The sequence below is a fragment of the Myxocyprinus asiaticus genome, chromosome 36 (genome assembly GCF_019703515.2).
Source record: "Myxocyprinus asiaticus isolate MX2 ecotype Aquarium Trade chromosome 36, UBuf_Myxa_2, whole genome shotgun sequence".
Taxonomy (NCBI): Eukaryota; Metazoa; Chordata; class Actinopteri; order Cypriniformes; family Catostomidae; genus Myxocyprinus; species Myxocyprinus asiaticus.
In genome coordinates, this window is record NC_059379.1 from 40,471,003 (window position 1) to 40,490,012 (window position 19,010).

Consider the following 19,010-nt stretch of genomic DNA (forward strand, 5'->3'; position numbering starts at 1 on the left):
AAACTAAAAAATAATATTGTATTTTAAATGGTAGATAGCAGTTTCTTCAGATTTCTGTTTAGTCATCAAATTTTAGTAATTTATTTGCACATGAAGAAATTATTAGTATATTAGGAAGAAGGAAATAATAATACACACAGTAGTCCAGCGACCATGGATGGCATGTCCACATTAGTAATCGCATTTAATGTATAATTATACATAGAGTGCACAGTGAATAAGACATTTACTTATAGCACACGTGAAGCACTTTTACTTTGAAGTTGCAGCAATCTCCTGACAGTTTAAATGGCCTGGATCGCCTGCTTGGAATGTCACAGACTGACCGTCATGATTTGTGAATCAGAGGAACTTTTGATCCTTATCCTTACGTTTTTGATTCTGGCTGATGGAATACGCGCTTCAGAGGAAGATAGTAGATGAACGCTCCACGGGAAGAAAATGCTGGATTTTCGTGATGTTCGCGAATGACATCTGTTTAAACGAGATATCTGCAGATGGTATATAATAGAAGTTTTATTGATATTTGCCTTTGTATCATTAGACAAGACAGTTAAAATTTACAGGGAACTGTTTAGGAGAGAGGGAGAATGAAACAGGTGAGCACTTTTACATTATGAGCTCAAACGCGTCTGCTGCGGCTCTGATATGCAGACCATTTAAATGACACTGTGTTGCACACCGGTCTATTATTGTAGTAACACGATGGCACGTAACAACAAAACGAACTGTGACTGGTCGTTTACAAGTCTGTCGCTTCACATGCAAGCAGGCGATTCTCAGAGCCCTCAAGAGAAAAAATTGGCCAAACAGGAAAATGTATCGACTGATGCCGATAATTAAAAAAGTCAGAATATCGGCCGATTTATCTGCGATATATCGGTCAACCACTAATTTTTATAACCTAAAAACCACTACACACATCATATACATGTAACAATTTTGATCTAAGCTAAAAAAAAAATATATATTTTTTAAAAGTTTTTTTTTTTTCTGAATATATCAGTAATAGGATTTTAAAAAGCCAAAACTTCACTTACTTGAAGCTTCTTAAGTGTGTGTCAGGATATGGCAGTTGTGAGGAGAGAAAGGAGTGGGAAAAATGGCCACTGTCCATAATTTAAGTTGCTGCTGCAGTTTCACTCCTCCACCAATAGGAATTTAAAGAAGATGCTACAACAACAAGACCAACCAGTGGCATTATTGTACAGGCTGAGTGTGGACTCCCACACCTGCCTGCATGTGTTTTTCCAAGTGTAAACCAAATGTTAACCACAAGTTAACATTTTTCATGTTGTCGTCTGGGCCATATACCTCAATGTCAGTTGTGACCCAAGAGAAAATTCCCTCCAATTTTAAAGCTTTTGCAAAACATTCTGTATATGGTGAATGTTTGGCCCACATTTGTTTAGCCATTCCAGATCTAGGCCAGATGTGACAGCTAACTTCCACATTTGGCCCAAAGTTTCTTGCTATCTGGGTACTATCAGTGAATGAACTTTGAAAGTTGCATCTTAAATCATCGTCATTATTTAAAGCACTGCTTATGTACGAATTCATCGCGTTCAACAATAAATGTGAGTATTTAAGTCATTATCAGACTTTAAATTGCCTGCTGTGAGCAATGTTCCCATTATTATCCATAGTCCACAGGTTTATTTGTAAGGTGTTGTGGAAAGCAATTTTATAGAGTTTGTTGCGATTCTTTATGTTGGGGTGTCTGACAGACAACAGATTGCTTTGAACTAGGCTACATGTTGTGCACTCACAATAATCTTGCATTTACACACTTTTAGAGCACTCCGGTTACACTGAAGCAAATCACTGATCTTGGGATGCTCAAAAGCGGTGTCGTGCCCTGGATTGGAGTGTCTCTTATTATATAGCTCCTATTTGTTTTTTGTGTATTTATCAGTATTCTTATTGTAGGCTGCCCTAAGTGTCCACAAATCCATCAGAAATATGTCCACAAAGACGTTTATTTGTTATATGTTATGCATGTTTTGCATCCGTGCTGTTGTATAATAAAAAAAATTGCAAATAATCGTAAAACCGGTGAACCGTGATTTTTTTTTTTCTCAGACAGTAACCTCACCGACAAAAACTCACACTGCGGCATCCTTACCGGTTACGTGCAGCTTTTAAAGGAAATAAACGTAAGATCGGAATATTTGAAAATGCACATACACACATGCACAATTTTACAGAACTTTTTCAGTGTGCCTGAAATCACAGTACATTTTCACAGATGAGAAGTGCACACATCGCTGAAGCTCTAATAAAATAACAGACAATTCTGCTCTAAATGTCAGTGTTTGCACTTAGATTAAATGCAAGTAATTGGCAGAAACAATGCGGCACATTTTTTGCGCTTTTATTTTGTTATTATACTTTTTTTGCACACTACTATAACAGTTAAACACTGATTATACAGTGACACACTAACGTAATGACTGATGTATGAAGTCATTAATTCAGACTCTCTCCTCAAAAATTAAACACAGTTGGTCAAAAGAGACACATATTACCAGGTGGGTTAGTTCACCCAAAAATGAAAATTATCTCATTATTTACTCACCCTCATGATATCCCAGGTGTGTATGACTTTCTTTCTTCAGCAGAACACATTTGAAGAAAAATATCTTAGCTCAGTAGGTCCTTAAAATGCAAGTAAATGGAGATTTCTCTTTTGAAGCTCCAGAAATCACAGACAGTCAGCACAAACATCATCCATACAACTCCAGCAGTTAAATTAATGTCTTCTAAAGTGACATGATCACATTGGTGCGAAAAAAGTTAAATTATTAAGTACTTTTTTACTATAATCCAACACTTAAGGAGAGGGTGGATCCAAGCAGTCTCTCGTGTGACATATTCATGTTGCCATGATACAGAGGTAATCTCATGTTCTCCACTCGGTTGAGACATCCAGGATAAGCACACAAACGTACCATTGTGAGTAAAGAAACGGATACAAATACAGATCTAAACTAAAACCAACGAAGCTTCTGTACAGCGTTCCTCCTCCTCACTGTAAACAGCGCTGCTCTTCCGGATGTGATGCGTATGAGTCAGTTCTTGCGTGTTTCATATGTCAATGCGATTATGACGCGTGCATACCACTGCCGACTGGAAGCATGATCCAGAGTTAAAAAAAGTACTTAAATATTTATCTTTTTCGCACCAAATGCGATCGTTAATACTACCAGGCAATAAACAGGGCACAGCAGGATTGTTTGTGAGAGACAGTGAAGTCAAAACTGATGCACTAGGTTAAAATGCTTTTCCTATTACTTTTTTTTTTCTGTCAAAATGGCGGATAGTATTTGAAATTGTCCATCAATGTTTAAAAAAAATCGGTAAATGACACAGAATTTTCAGTTAACGCAAACCCTGAACACTAACATTGACCAATGGTATGAGTTTGGGGTGACAATATCTGCTTGTCCAGCCAATCACAGACCTGTTGGAAAACAATCATTATTTTTGCATTTCCTTTAACAGGAATCTTTATGCATTTTGTGGTTCCATGAGCACACAGTATCCTTAAAATGTCTTAAATTTAGTTTGGCCCTACCCATCACAGAATGGAAAGACTATGAACATTTAATATAGGCTACCAATTTTAAAAACTATTGGCAGATTAATTGCCTTTCTTTCAACACATAATTTTAGCAGCAAAATCCAATATTGGTCAACTTCTAATTTGTATTTATTTATATAATGGTACATAAACCAATTTTAATTTGATACATATGTGGAAAACATGTCTTGAGTATTTTAAACTTGATTTTACAGTATTCTACCCTGTTTTACTTATAAGCAATGTTAAGGCCATGTTGAATGTGTGCCCCTGCCTGTTTAAGTAACGGCATTTTCACACCTGGCTCGTTTGGAGCGTTTGTTTCGGAGCCTGGCACGTTTTATCCTTTGGTTCGGTTTGTTTGGGCATATATGAACACTGCAATCGCACTCAGGTCCACAACAAAACAATCGGAGGTGGTCTCGGACCGATTGCAAACAAACTAGTGAGCGATTCACTTGTGGTGAGAATGCAAACCGACCTAATGGACCAACGAACCAAACAATATTCCTATAAAAACCATGAACATAACTGATGGATCTTTAGAGAAGACATCTGTAGATCAGCACTTCTCTGTAATTCATCATCAAAACGTGGAAATAGCCTTTTGGCAACTATATTAGATATAATTGCACAGAGGCAGAGAGAGAGAGAGATCTGTGAGAACAGGCACGTTTCAATGGAGAAATAATGCAAATGCAACTAAAGACAGAAAAAATAACCGTGATGGAAACTTTACAACTCATATCCATCCAAGTGATGGATAATTTGTATTTGGAGCAACCTCTAACTGGCGACACTCGAAAATTCTCTCATTTGTAATGGTTGACACATTTTTACAGGTATATAATTTTAACCAGTATATCAATGGATTTGCTTAATCCTGGAACAGCAAACAAACATAGTGACCAATAAGGGCACAGCTTGCTCACATGTGACTTTTATTGACATAGTTTTGGTCTGCTTTGAAATGTTGCCTTGTGAAAGTGAACCGAACCAAGAAGAAAATGCAACATTGTAACAATTTAGTCCCCGTTTCGGAACAAAGCAAATGGTCTACAGATCTGAAAACGCCCTAAGAGTCTGTGATACATCATTAGGGCCCAAGAACTGAAAGTGCGAAGGCATGCATTGTATGATTTTGATGAAAATTGAGCTGTTATGTTGAGCTGTATTTTTCTAATGTGGGTCAAGGTCATAGCGCCATCAACTGGCAGCAGGAAGTGTGTATATTCATGTGTTTTTGAGGCACTTGTCTTGCTTAATAACTCATGAAATTTTGCACATACATGAGAGTTTTCAGCCATTAGGCCTGGGCAAAAGTTGTATGGGGGCATGTAAGGGGGCTCTATAGCGCCCCCTTGAACATGAGAGTGTAAGGGGGGCTCTGTAGCACCCCCTTTTTCACCTACAGTCACCAAAACTGGTACACATATAGTTCTCATCAAGCCAGACAACTTTCATAATTACAGTCATTAGCTCCGCCCAACAGGAAGTCAGCCATTTTGGATTTTTTAAAAATGTATTATTAGGGCCCAAGCATTGAAAGTGCGGAGGCCCTATTGTTCTTCTAAGGATTTTTCTTGATTAGGGCCTAAGCACTGAAAGTGTGGAGGCCCTATTGTTCTTTTAAGGATTATTATTATTATTAGGACCCAAGCACTGAGTGCGGAGGCCCTATTATTCTTCTAAGGTTTATTCTTTATTAGGGCCCAAGGACTGAATGTGCGTAGACCCAATTGTTCTTCTAAGGATTTTTCTTTATTTTCCATCTTCCAAGGTTTTCGGTACTTTTGGCGTACTTACCATGCGTGAAAACTCTTGAAAGTTTGCGCACACATCAGAGTCGTCGGCTATTTGGGCTTGGCAAAGTTTTTAAGGGTGGGGGGGGGCATGCAGGGGGGCTCTGTAGTGCCAACTAGAAGATGGGCATATTCAGGGGGCTCTGTAGCACATCCTTTTTGAGCTACCATCACCAAACTTTGTACACATATAGATCTCATCAACCCGGACAACTTTCTCGGACAACAGTCATAAGCTCCGCCCAACAGGAAGTTGGCCATTTTGGATTGTTTGAAAAATGCATGCTCTGGAATTTGAAATAGTCCTCCGAGGGATTTCATGTTACAGGTACCAAACATGGGTGACATCATGCCAAGACATTGACGATGCTAAATTGTGGATGGATTTTTGATATATCGAATGGTGTTGCCATGGCGACATGATAAATTAACATCAAAAAATGGGAAAAAGAAAAGTGTCTCATATCTTCTGCGAGCATCATGTGATTTACATCAAAATTGAGCCAAATGTTTCGCCTTGTGGGCTGATCACATTGATGTGGCTATTGTGGGTAACGTTCATAGTGCCACCAACTGGCGAAAGGAAGTGTAGCACATTTAACAGACTTTGAAATATCCCTCTTATGTTTACCTGAATTGCTTAAAAAATTTTGAATAATGTCAAGACAGTGCAGATTTAAAATTCTGAAGGGATTCTTAATATCTTAAATAGTGTTGCCATGGTAACGCATTAAATATTAAGCTGGACAACTTTCATAAATACAGTCATTGTCCTTACCCAATAGGAAGCTTTTTTGAAAATTGCAGGCTCTGAACTTTTAAATACTCCTCCTAGGGGATTCATTTGACTGTCCCCAAATTAAGGCAACATTATGCCAAGACATTGAAGATACTAAATTGCAAAAAGATTTATGATAAATCGAACGGTGTGGCAATAAATTAATGGCAAAAAATGGGGAATAGGAAGTGTCTCATATCTTCTGCGTGCATTATGTGATTTAGATAACAATTTAGCTGTATGTTTAGTCTTGTGGGCTGATCACATGAATGTGGCTTTTGTGGGTCCCAGTTATAGCGCCATCACCTGGCAGCAGGAAGAGTGGCACTTACAAAAGACTTTGAAATAGTCCTCTTAAATTTAACCAAATTACTTAAAAATTGTTTAGAATAATGTTAGGACACCGCTGATGTAAAATTGTGAAAGGATACTTGATATCTTGAAAAGTGTTGTCATGGCAACGGATCAAATTACATGATCTTATACAGGTGCATCTCAATAAATTAGAATGTCGTGGAAAAGTTCATTTATTTCAGTAATTCAACTCAAATTGTGAAACTCGTGTATTAAATAAATTCAATGCACACAGACTGAAGTAGTTTAAGTCTTTGGTTCTTTTAATTGTGATGATTTTGGCTCACATTTAACAAAAACCCACCAATTCACCATCTCAAAAAATTAGAATACATCATAAGACCAATAAAAAAAACATTTTTAGTGAATTGTTGGCCTTCTGGAAAGTATGTTCATTTACTGTATATGTACTCAATACTTGGTAGGGGCTCCTTTTGCTTTAATTACTGCCTCAATTCGGTGTGGCATGGAGGTGATCAGTTTGTGGCACTGCTGAGGTGGTATGGAAGCCCAGGTTTCTTTGACAGTGGCCTTCAGCTCATCTGCATTTTTTGGTCTCTTGTTTCTCATTTTCCTCTTGACAATACCCCATAGATTCTCTATGGGGTTCAGGTCTGATGAGGTTGCTGGCCAGTCAAGCACACCAACACCAAGGTCATTTAACCAACTTTTGGTGCTTTTGGCAGTGTGGGCAGGTGCCAAATCCTGCTGGAAAATGAAATCAGCATCTTTAAAAAGCTGATCAGCAGAAGGAGGCATGAAGTGCTCCAAAATTTCTTGGTAAACGGGTGCAATGACTTTGGTTTTCAAAAAACAAAATGGACCAACACCAGCAGATGACATTGCACCCCAAATCATCACAGACTGTGGAAACTTAACACTGGACTTCAAGCAACTTGGGCTATGAGCTTCTCCACCCTTCCTCCAGACTCTAGGACCTTGGTTTCCAAATGAAATACAAAACTTGCTCTCATCTGAAAAGAGGACTTTGGAACACTGGGCAACAGTCCAGTTCTTCTTCTCCTTAGCCCAGGTAAGACGCCTCTGACATTGTCTGTGGTTCAGGAGTGGCTTAACAAGAGGAATACGACAACTGCAGCCAAATTCCTTGACACATCTGTGTGTGGTGGCTCTTGATGCCTTGACCCCAGCCTCAGTCCATTCCTTGTGAAGTTCACCCAAATTCTTGAATCGATTTTGCTTGACAATCCTCATAAGGCTGCAGTTCTCTCGGTTGGTTGTGCATCTTTTTCTTCCACACTTTTTCCTTCCACTCAACTTTCAGTTAACATGCTTGGATACAGCACTCTGTGAACAGCCAGCTTCTTTGGCAATGAATGTTTGTGGCTTACCCTCCTTGTGAAGGGTGTCAATGATTGTCTTCTGGACAACTGTCAGATCAGCAGTCTTCCCCATGATTGTGTAGCCTAGTGAACCAAACTGACAGACCATTTTGAAGGCTCAGGAAACCTTTGCAGGTGTTTTGAGTTGATTAGCTGATTGGCATGTCACCATATTCAAATTTTTTGAGATAGTGAATTGGTGGGTTTTTGTTAAATGTGAGCCAAAATCATCACAATTAAAAGAACCAAAGACTTAAACTACTTCAGTCTGTGTGCATTGAATTTATTTAATACACGAGTTTCACAATTTGAGTTGAATTACTGAAATAAATGAACTTTTCCACGACATTCTAATGTATTGAGATGCACCTGTAGTGTATTCGGGTGTATTTGACAAACTCAGCCATATGTTTAATAATGCTTATGACATGAATGTGGATATGGTGGGTCACAGTCATAGGGCCTCCAGCTGGCAACAATAGATGTTCAAGGGTATTCCAAAACTTGCCATAATTACATATTTATTTCATTTGCCACACACATCAAAGTTGTTAGCCATGAGCAGAAGGTAAGACATGGTTTCTTGTTTACTCCACCAAATGCATGTGTTCATCATGCATTGTTTTCCAAAAGCCACCAGGTGGAAATGGACCCATAGTGCTTGGGCCTGTCATCGCTGCTTGCAGCTATATTTTATTTAGAGATTGTGTGGGTTTGTTTTTGTATGATGATACGATATTAATTTTATTTATTCAGGTCTTGAAAAAGGTCTTAAGTCTTACATTTGATTTTAAAAACTCTGCAGCAACCCTGGCACATGAGTTGAAGTCAAACTTGTGTTCTTAGTGTGTTTGTGTGTTGCTATAGATTCTGCGGATCTGTACTCGCTACACACCGGAGCAGGACACCATGACATTCTCTGACGGTTTAACTCTCAACCGGACGCAGATGCACAATGCCGGCTTCGGTCCGCTAACTGACCTGGTGTTTGCCTTCGCCAATCAACTGCTGCCGCTAGAGATGGACGACGCAGAGACGGGACTGCTCAGTGCCATCTGCCTGCTGTGTGGAGGTACACACTCACACACGTCATTTCTGAAACAAGCTACAGTTTTACTCCTTTCAGCTAGTTAATAAAGGTGCTGTTACACTTTAGTGTGCTCTAGATGTGCACAGATGCTGAAGATCTTGCGTGTTGCATTCATGATGATCACAGAGATGTGAAATACTCTTTTGACTGTTATTAATAAAAATTAGGGCTGAACAATAAATTGAGTATTCATGATATATTCAATTTAAGCATTACAATTTTAATGTGCTTTACGTTTGACTGTTAAGTTTCCTAAACAAACTAGTTTCATTCTTACATTTCTTTCAACCACAAGAGTGTTAAAACAGAGACAGAACTGGTTTGACTTCAAACTTGAAAGAAGAATAGCATTATATATTTCTCTTTATTATTATGTGTTGTTATATTGATACATATACATTTAAATAATTTTAAATATCATTCTTCCTTGAGTTCAAAAAGAATTTGGAAAACATGCTTTTATTATGTTTAACTAGAATTTCACTGTATTTCACTTGTTACATTGAGCATTTTGAAACAATGACTGTTTGGTAGAAACTGTTTGTCATTTATTCCTTAAAACATACTAGTATCTATTTTTATGTTACTAGTACTTATTTTTTAGAGACTAGTAACTATTCCATTAGATACTAGTACTTATTCAATAGATGCTGGTACTTATTCAGTAGATACTAGTACTTATTTAATAGATACTAGTGCTTATTAATTAGGTACTAGTGCTTATTTATTAGATATTAGTACTTATTCAATAGATACTAGTGCTTGTTCAATAGATACTAATACTTATTAAATAGATACTAGTACTTATTCATTAGATACTAGTAACTATTCCATTAGATACTAGTGCTTATTCATTAGGTACTAGTATGCATTCCAGTAGTGACTAGTAACTATTCCATTGTTACTACAATAGCAACACATTTCAAATTTCTGCTATTGATTCCTATGGAGATCTGTGGTTCAGATCTCACCTGTTCATGTCTTACTAGTATGTATTCCAATAGATACTAGTACTTATTCAATAGATACTAATACTTATTTATTAGATACTAGTACTTATTCATTAGACACTAGTAACTATTCCATTAGATACTAGTACTTATTCATTAGATACTAATACTTATTCACTAGATACTAGTACTTATTTATTAGATACTAGTAGGGCTGGGCGATATATTGAATATTAACTATATAATCAAGATAATTTTGCTGACAATGTAAAATTGACCAATATTGTGAATATCGAAATGATTTTAATGTGCTATCATTTGCCCATTAAGTTTCATAAAGAGTGTATTAGTAGACTAATTTCACGATCCTTCAGCAAATTAATCAAAATTACATCAAAATGGTGAATTGGTCATATGTGATTATTAATCCACAAAATACTGTGATTTAAAGATAGATAAACATGGTCTGTATCTGATTCAGAACCAATCAGTATCAAGGTAATCTGTGTGCACGCACATGGCGGTGCTCACTGATCAGTTCACGTGCATTGTGAAATCAAAGTAATGCAGGTTCAAGCATTTGCGCACTTCCAAACATTAGTAACCACTACAAGTTATTATACAAATCTACAAACGTGGCACAGAATAACAGAATAGGAGGAGATGACAGCATTTCAGGAAATGCAGAACATTGTAAACTGTCAAATAAACATTGCCTTCTCTGTGTCAAAATAAAAGCTCCTTGTGAAGTTGAAGTAAATACTACAGCATTTTCTGTGTCAAAATAAAAGCCCCAGGTGGAGGTGAAGTAAACAGGACAGAAATATATTACTTTTGTGTAACGCAAATCTAATAATCAGAATAATAATGATAATTCAGCATTATATTATGATAATAAAACCTGACGTGTCCCACAGTAATATTTTAGTATTATGCAGTGTTCAACTGGGGTTTCAAAAATAAGTCAGTGAAGTAGCTTTGCACACCTTGTTCATTCATAAAAATGCATTAGTAAAAACATTTGAAGGTAAAAAATGATTTTATTAAGCATCTCTTTATAATTGTATATGAAATATAAATATAAATATAAAGTGCATATCAATGAAAATTATATAATTTGATTCTCCCTTGTGTTTATTTAATGAAAAAATTATTATTCTTAAATATATATTTTTTAATGACTTTAAAATATTAAATCAACTTGGCTACAATGGCTGTTTGGATGATGGTTCCTCTGATAAAATAAATAAATACAAATAAATAAATAAAACTTTTGAGCCATTTCAGAGCAAATACATAATTATCGGGATATACAGCTCTGGAAAAAATTAAGAGATATTTGGTGGAATAACCCTGATTTTCAATCATAGCTTTCATGCGTCTCGGCATGCTCTCTACCAGTCTTTCACATTGCTATTGGGTGGCTTTATGCCACTCCGTGTGCAAAAATTCAAGCAAAAATTCAAGCTTATGGCCACCTATCTTCCTCTTGATCACATTCCTCTTGATTTTAAATGAGGTTCAGGTCTGGAGATTGGGCTGGCCATGACAGGGTCTTGATACAGTACTTATTCAGTAGATACTAGTACTTATTCACACATAATGAACAAGTACTATTATCTATTTAATAAATACTAGTATCTATTTAATAAGTACTAGTATCTAATGAATAAGTACTAATATCTATTAAAAAAGTACTAGTATCTAATGAATAAGTACTACTATCTAATGAATAAGTGCTAGTATCTAATGAATAAGTACTAGTATCTAATGAATAAGTACTATTCAGTAGTATATATTTAATAAGTACTAGTATCTAATGAATAAGTACTAGTATCTAATGAATAATTACCAGTATATATTGAATAAGTACTATTCATTAGTATCTATTTAATAAGTACTAGTATCTAATGAATAAGTGCTAGTATCTAATGAATAAGTACTAGTATCTAATGAATAAGTACTATTCAGTAGTATATATTTAATAAGTACTAGTATCTAATGAATAAGTACTAGTATCTAATGAATAATTACCAGTATATATTGAATAAGTACTATTCATTAGTATCTATTTAATAAGTACTACTATCTAATGAATAAGTGCTAGTATCTAATGAATAAGTACTAGTATCTAATGAATAAGTACTATTCAGTAGTATATATTTAATAAGTACTAGTATCTAATGAATAAGTACTAGTATCTAATGAATAATTACCAGTATATATTGAATAAGTACTATTCATTAGTATCTATTTAATAAGTACTAGTATCTAATGAATAAGTGCTAGTATCTATTGAATCAGTTATTGTGTCTATTGAATAAGTACTAGTATCTAATGAATAAGTACTAGTATCTACTGAATAAGTACTAGTATCTAATGAATAAGTACTAATGTCTATTGAATAAGTACTAGTATTGTATAAGTTATTGTGTCTATTAAATAAGTACTAGTATCTACTGAATAAGCACTAGTATCTAATGAATAGGTACTAATATCTATTGAATAAGTACTAGTATCTAATGAATAAGTGCTAGTATCTATTGAATAAGTTATTGTGTCTATTGAATAAGTACTAGTATCTAATGAATAATTACCAGTATATATTGAATAAGTACTATTCATTAGTATCTATTTAATAAGTACTAGTATCTACTGAATAAGCACTAGTATCTAATGAATAGGTACTAATATCTATTGAATAAGTGCTAGTATCTAATGAATAATTACCAGTATATATTGAATAAGTACTATTCATTAGTATCTACTGAATAAGCACTAGTATCTAATGAATAGGTACTAATATCTATTGAATAAGTACTAGTATCTATTGAATAAGTTATTGTCTATTGAATAAGTACTAGTATCTAATAAATAAGTACTAGTATCTACTGAATAAGTACTAGTATCTAATGAATAAGTACTAATGTCTATTGAATAAGTACTAGTATTGTATAAGTTATTGTGTCTATTAAATAAGTACTAGTATCTAATGAATAAATACTAGTATCTATTGAATAATAATAATTAATAATTGTATTTATTTATCACACATTTGCACATATACAGTGAAATTCTTTTTTTCACATATCCCAGCTAAGCTGGGGTTAGAGTGCAGGGTCAGCCATGATTTGGCACCCCTGGAGCTGATAGGGTCAAGGGCCTTGCTCAAGGATCCAACAGTGGCATCTTGGCAGTGCTGGGGCTTGAACCCCCAATCTTCTGATCAGTAACCCAGAGCCTTAACTGCTGAGCCACCACTGCCCCTGAATAAGTACTAGTATCTAGTGAATAAGTACTAATATCTATTGAATAAGTACTAGTATCTATTGAATAAGTTATTGTGTCTTTTGAATAAGTACTAATATCTAATGAATAAGTACTAGTATCTATTTAATAAGTACTAGTATCTCATGATTAAGTACTAATATCTATTGAATAAGTACTACTATCTAATAAATAAGTATACAGATTGAAAAAACAAGAACATAATTTTTGACAGTTACATTGAATATCGTCAAATAAGATCAAGAGGCCCAGGCCTAATCAAAAGCATTCATCTGCAACATTTCTCCAGTGTAAATGAGTTGTGCTCATTTCATGTAAGTGCTGATGTTTGTGTGCAGATCGTCAGGATCTGGAGCAGGCTGATAAAGTGGACATACTGCAGGAGCCACTGCTGGAAGCTCTGAAGATCTATGTGAGGAAGAGGAGACCTCACAAACTTCACATGTTTCCCAAGATGCTCATGAAGATCACAGACCTGCGGAGCATCAGTGCCAAGGGTGAGTCTCACTTTCAGAGAAGCGTTTGATCTGGCGGCTGCTGCAGCCCTGAGGTCCACCGTCTTTCTCTGCGGCTCTGTACCTTAAGCACCGATGGACAGGGGAGCAAATGTCGGCCACGGCGTGTGTTTTCAGTCTGAGTCACGGGTCAGGGGGCTCATTGTGTTGACTGCATTGCGGTTAATGGCTCCCTTCCATTGTGCATACTCGTGGAGGGCCGCACTCGACATTTAACAGCAGTTGTGACAAGTGACCATTGAAATTTGATACACTTTACGTTCGTTTGTTTTGCACGGGCTTCAGAGTGTGTAAATCTATTTACACAAATCAAATATGAGCATTGTTACTAGCATTAATTTGAACTATTGATATCAGGAATGGATATTTGTACTAGTCACTGTGTAAATACATTGCTAATATGTGTATTTGGAATTTTAACTTGTAACAAATGAATTATAGATATCAGTAACTGAACAGGAGTGTTCCAGGGTTAAAATGGGAAAGGAGGAGGCAGGAACCGGACAAACTGTCAAAGTAATATTTTATGTAAAATTAAAACAAAGGCAAAAACATAAACACACACACGGCGGCTGCGTGTGGCTCTTTCTCCCGAACTGCCACATCTGGCTGCCTTTATCCCTCTCCTCAGCTGATTAGCCCGATTGGGGGCCGGGCGTGCATAGTCACGCCTGCCGGCAGGCTTTCCCCGCCTTCCTCATGACTTGGGAGGGAGACGAGGGGAGGGAAAAGGGGAGAGGGAAAGAGCGAGGCAGGGCAACAGTGAGAGAGAGGAGAGAGAGAAAAAAAAATTGCATACCGGTTCCCAGACACGCTGTCGCCTGGTCCTTGACCACTCCTCCACCTTCTGTCGGACGACAGCTGCTCCTCCCCGGGCGGACAGCAGCGAGTCCTCCGACCCCTGGCGGATGGAATGCCCTTCCATGTTCTGGTGGCTGGTAGTGAGCCCCTCTGCCCCTGGCAGCGAGCCCCTCCTCCCCTCACGGACGTTCCTCCATGTCTGCTCCTTTGGGCGGACGGCAGTGCCGAGGACTCCACGACAGCGCATCCCTCCTCCCTCCCGGTTTTCGGCACCAATGTAATGGGGGTTATCAAGGATTAATGTTATTATTAGTGTAAAACTAATTCCTGATATTTGAAGTAGCATATGAACTAGTGCAAAATGAATCTTAGATATCAGTAATTCATATTCTGCACCTGATTAAATTTCAAAAGGGCTTGCGATAGTCTTTAACAAATGGTCACTAATTACACTGATTTATGTCTCACCATAGTTACGTTTCAGTAAGTGATTAATTCAGTAACTACGACTGAAGTGTTTTTTTATTCACTATAAAGAAATGACTCAGAGTCATTTGTTCACGAATCAGAGTGGAGTTCTGTGCTGTAGATTCAGTAGCGGTGTTGCGGTGATGCTGAATAGCGGTGCAGGATATTTTATTTTAGTACAATGTTTTCTTTGCATCGGCAGAGGAATGCACGTTCGAGAACCATTAACACGGCCAAATATCATGGAATCATGCAGTTCCCATATTTTTGTCAAAATAAGAACGTGTGTAGTTTATTTGTTGAAATGAAAACCTAAAACGCATGTCTCTCTCTGTGTGTCAGGAGCGGAGCGTGTGATCACCCTGAAGATGGAGATTCCCGGCTCCATGCCTCCTCTCATCCAGGAGATGCTGGAGAACTCGGAAGGTTTGGAGAGTTCGGCGGGCGGGGTCAGCTCACGGGCCAGCTGTAGCCCCTCCCTTTCCCCGAGCTCCGCCCAGAGCAGCCCGCCCACGCAGTCGCCATGACAACCATCGTCACCACTCACCGACTACTGTGTGCCCTCCCGGACACACACACACACACACACACACCCGTACCCACTCCTCTGCCTGTGCTCCTCAGAGACTAACGGGGGGTCAGTCTGGGATTTTGACATTTTCTTCCCTTCAGATTCTTGTTCGAGAGATCAGACTGTGATTGTCCTCGTTTTCACCACTCCATTACAAAGTCGGTTCACCCTTTGGATGAAGACCGCTGGACGAGTGAAGATCGCATTAAAACAAAAAGTGCAAGAATTTCTGCACAAACTTATACAAGGAATTAAAGGATTTGACTTTTATTTTTGATTCTTGTGGCCTGGACTTCTGATTTCCTACAAAATAAAAAAATATATAAATATAGAGAGAGAAACATGAATGATTGTGATTTGTCTGAGAACAGAGTGAATCATGGACTTGATGTAAAGGTGCATTCGTATTTCATCACTCTTTCTTTCTGCCTGTGAAACGAAACGAGACATGATGATGATGATGATGATTTTCATGCAATATTGAAAAGAATATTCATTTACACTCACAAAATTGTGCACAGAAGATATAAAAACAGTTGCAGAAAAAACAAGTGTTTGTGTCTGTCTTGCTCTTTGTGTTTCAAGTTACAAGCAAAAATCTCAAAGACTCCATGTGTTTTGCTTGATATTTGACAAATGTTTCTTTAAGACCTCATGAAATGGCTTGGCTTGTGCAGTTTTCTTTCCTGTTTTAACATATTTGCTATTGAAAAAGAAAGTTTCAAACACATCGATAGGCTCCTGCATCTTTCAACAGCCTTGAGTTCACATCACAGAATGAACCATGCCACTGGTATAGGGTGGAGGGACGTTCTCGTTTTAGAGAGCATTTTATTGGACAAAAACACCTGAGTAAAAAGACCAGGGGCCTGATGTATAAACATTGCATATGCATAAAATTGGCATTGAAATGTGCTCACGCAATTTTCCACGCACATATCGGGATTTATAAAAAATAAACTTGCTGTAAATATGTGCACACCATCCGGACACTCTTGACTGTGTGTACACACTCTTTTACTGGCGACTATAGCTGGACAAATAATGAACTGAACAGACTGATTATAAACTCTGATTGTCGTTTAATTCACCCCATTTAGAATAAAAAAGTATGTAATTAAGCACTTGAATCAGAAGTAATTGTTATCAATAATATTATTTTGATGTAACTAATTGAAAATGCATTCAGATATAAACTGTAAAAAAGGAAATATTGGTTTTGGATGCACTGCGTTTGGAGAACTTTCCCGTGTCATCATAGAGAAGGAACATACAGTACAGTAACTTAAAATTACAGCAAAGATTTCTTAGTTTGAGATATTTTCTGTTCTATAACAATCATGTACTGAGATAAGTATAGCATTTGGATAAAGATTATCTGTAATGCGATGACTGACGTGAAATGGCTTGGTAAAAGAGACCATATAAGACAGGCACTGCTGGCCACATTCAGTAGTTGAATGGACCATTGGAGAGACATATCTCATCAAAAATAGTATTTTACAGCTGCAAACAGGTACAGCAATGCACATCAAATGCGCATCAAATGTGCTGCCTGCTCCACTTCATCCCGACCCTCACAGCAATGAAACCCCCATTCTAGTGTAATAAAAACATTATGAAAAGTACATTTGCCATTCAGCTGTTTTTTAAATATAAAATACCAGTCAAATATAAAGTCTTAGTAATCTGATGATATCAGACAATGCTGCACAAAGAATTGTAATAATTTTCATTTTGTTTCCAGTAATAAATATTTAACTTCTCAATAAAAACACACTTAAAACGATTTAAATGGTTTTCTGAGAAGCAAAATTGCTTAGGATAGATTTATGTCTGCAAAGATAAAAACATTTTACCAAGGGATATTCAAGATATATTCTCTGAAATGTTCATATCTTAATAATGTTTCTTCATGGTGCAGCATCTAACCTTTGGGCACATGTGACATTTACAGTCTATATTATCTCCTACAATACAGTTTCTCGTACCGTTAAATCGTTAAGTGTCTGAATGGTGAAATGCATATGGTAATTGTATGCAGATGAGGATATGCATAGTAAAAACAGGTGCTGTACACTCCATATATGGTTATTTTGGGGAGGAGACGGGGCGGGGAATGAATCACGTGCATGTACGCACAATCTTCTGCTAGCTGGGATTTTAAGAGAACTATGTGCAGGTTCTGGTGTACGTACGGTTTTATAAATCATGAGGCCCCTGTTGTTATTATACTCAATATTTCTTAGCAGAGACTGTATATTTTTAATGTGAATGTCTGCCAAAAATGTAGGAGCTAACATGGACTAATAGCCACAAAAGTTCAGTTTTGATTTCATGGCATCTTTAAATACATTTTCATTATTAAATGTTTTCTCTTAGGTCCACGTGTAGTGTTCATAAATACGGAGCCCCTTAGAGGACTGGGCAGGATTTTGTCCCCACATTTGTATACAATATAGAGAGTGTTGAGACAATTTTTTGAAATTGACCAGCTTACTGTTTAATTTCACATAATTGCAATAGTAGGAAATATCAGAAGATGGCGTCGAAATGGAGAAGTAGCTCATCTGTATCTGGGATTATTAGAAGAAATTGATTGGAATACTTGGAAAAATACAACAGAACTGGTGGTATTAGTGAGTCTGTAGTTCTATATTACACTCCTGAATTAAAATATGGACAGTCCGTTCATATTATATAATTTTATTTGTCCCTGCAGAAAGTATGTTGTGAAATGCGGGGCCGCGGTGTCCGAACAACACATAAAAACCTCAACACTCCTCTCCACTTTGATCAAATCACTTGTTTTTAACTTTCCTTTTTCTTTTAGCATACGTGTAAATAAACACTTGATAGCATGAAATGCTTGAGAAACACGACATTATTCTATACATAACAGCCAGCGTTGTCCGATATGACCTCATATGGCTCTGTTATTTATAACTTTACTCTTGTTATGATTTATTTTTCTTCATTTAAGTTAATTACTCCATCAATATCCCTTTTCTTTTATGTCTGTTTTTATCTGTATATTAATTATTCTGGCACTTTTGTTTAATCCCCTTGGCATTGAATTGTATTTCTTTTTTTGTTTTTCTGTTCTGAAAGCTCGTGTCTGTTATCGCAATACAATAAACAAGAAGTGCGTCTTCTCATTGGCCGACATCCACTTCAGACACTCGGAGAACTTAAAAAACCTTAAAATAAGGCTTACAGGCTGGACAGGGCAGATTCACTGCTTTTTTATCTTTTTTTTCTTCTTCTTTTTTCTTTCTCTTTTTTTTTTTTTACCATCATGTCAATCGGGATTGGCACGGGATTCATAAAAAATGGGTTATTTTTACCTGCCGTTTTGGTAAAAGGCAACATAATCTTTACTGCCCTGGGAACATGCAGTCCATAAAATGTCTGGAAAAACTTCCATCAAGAATAAAGGTAATGTGTCTTTTAAAGAAATTGAGGAA

The 19,010-nt window shown here is 36.8% G+C and overlaps 1 protein-coding gene across 2 annotated transcripts in view; it reads left to right on the top strand.

Moving 5' to 3' along the window:
• Positions 1-16,094, top strand: part of LOC127427123 (retinoic acid receptor alpha-A) — a 267,816-nt gene extending 251,722 nt beyond the window's left edge. For both annotated transcript variants that reach the window (XM_051674514.1, XM_051674515.1), the window contains 3 exons: positions 8,728-8,932; positions 13,527-13,685; positions 15,315-16,094. In XM_051674514.1, coding sequence (XP_051530474.1) covers positions 8,728-8,932; positions 13,527-13,685; positions 15,315-15,499 — 549 coding nt within the window. In that variant the 3' untranslated portion in view covers positions 15,500-16,094. The remainder of the gene's footprint in view (positions 1-8,727; positions 8,933-13,526; positions 13,686-15,314) is intronic.
• Positions 16,095-19,010: the final 2,916 nt, after the last annotated feature.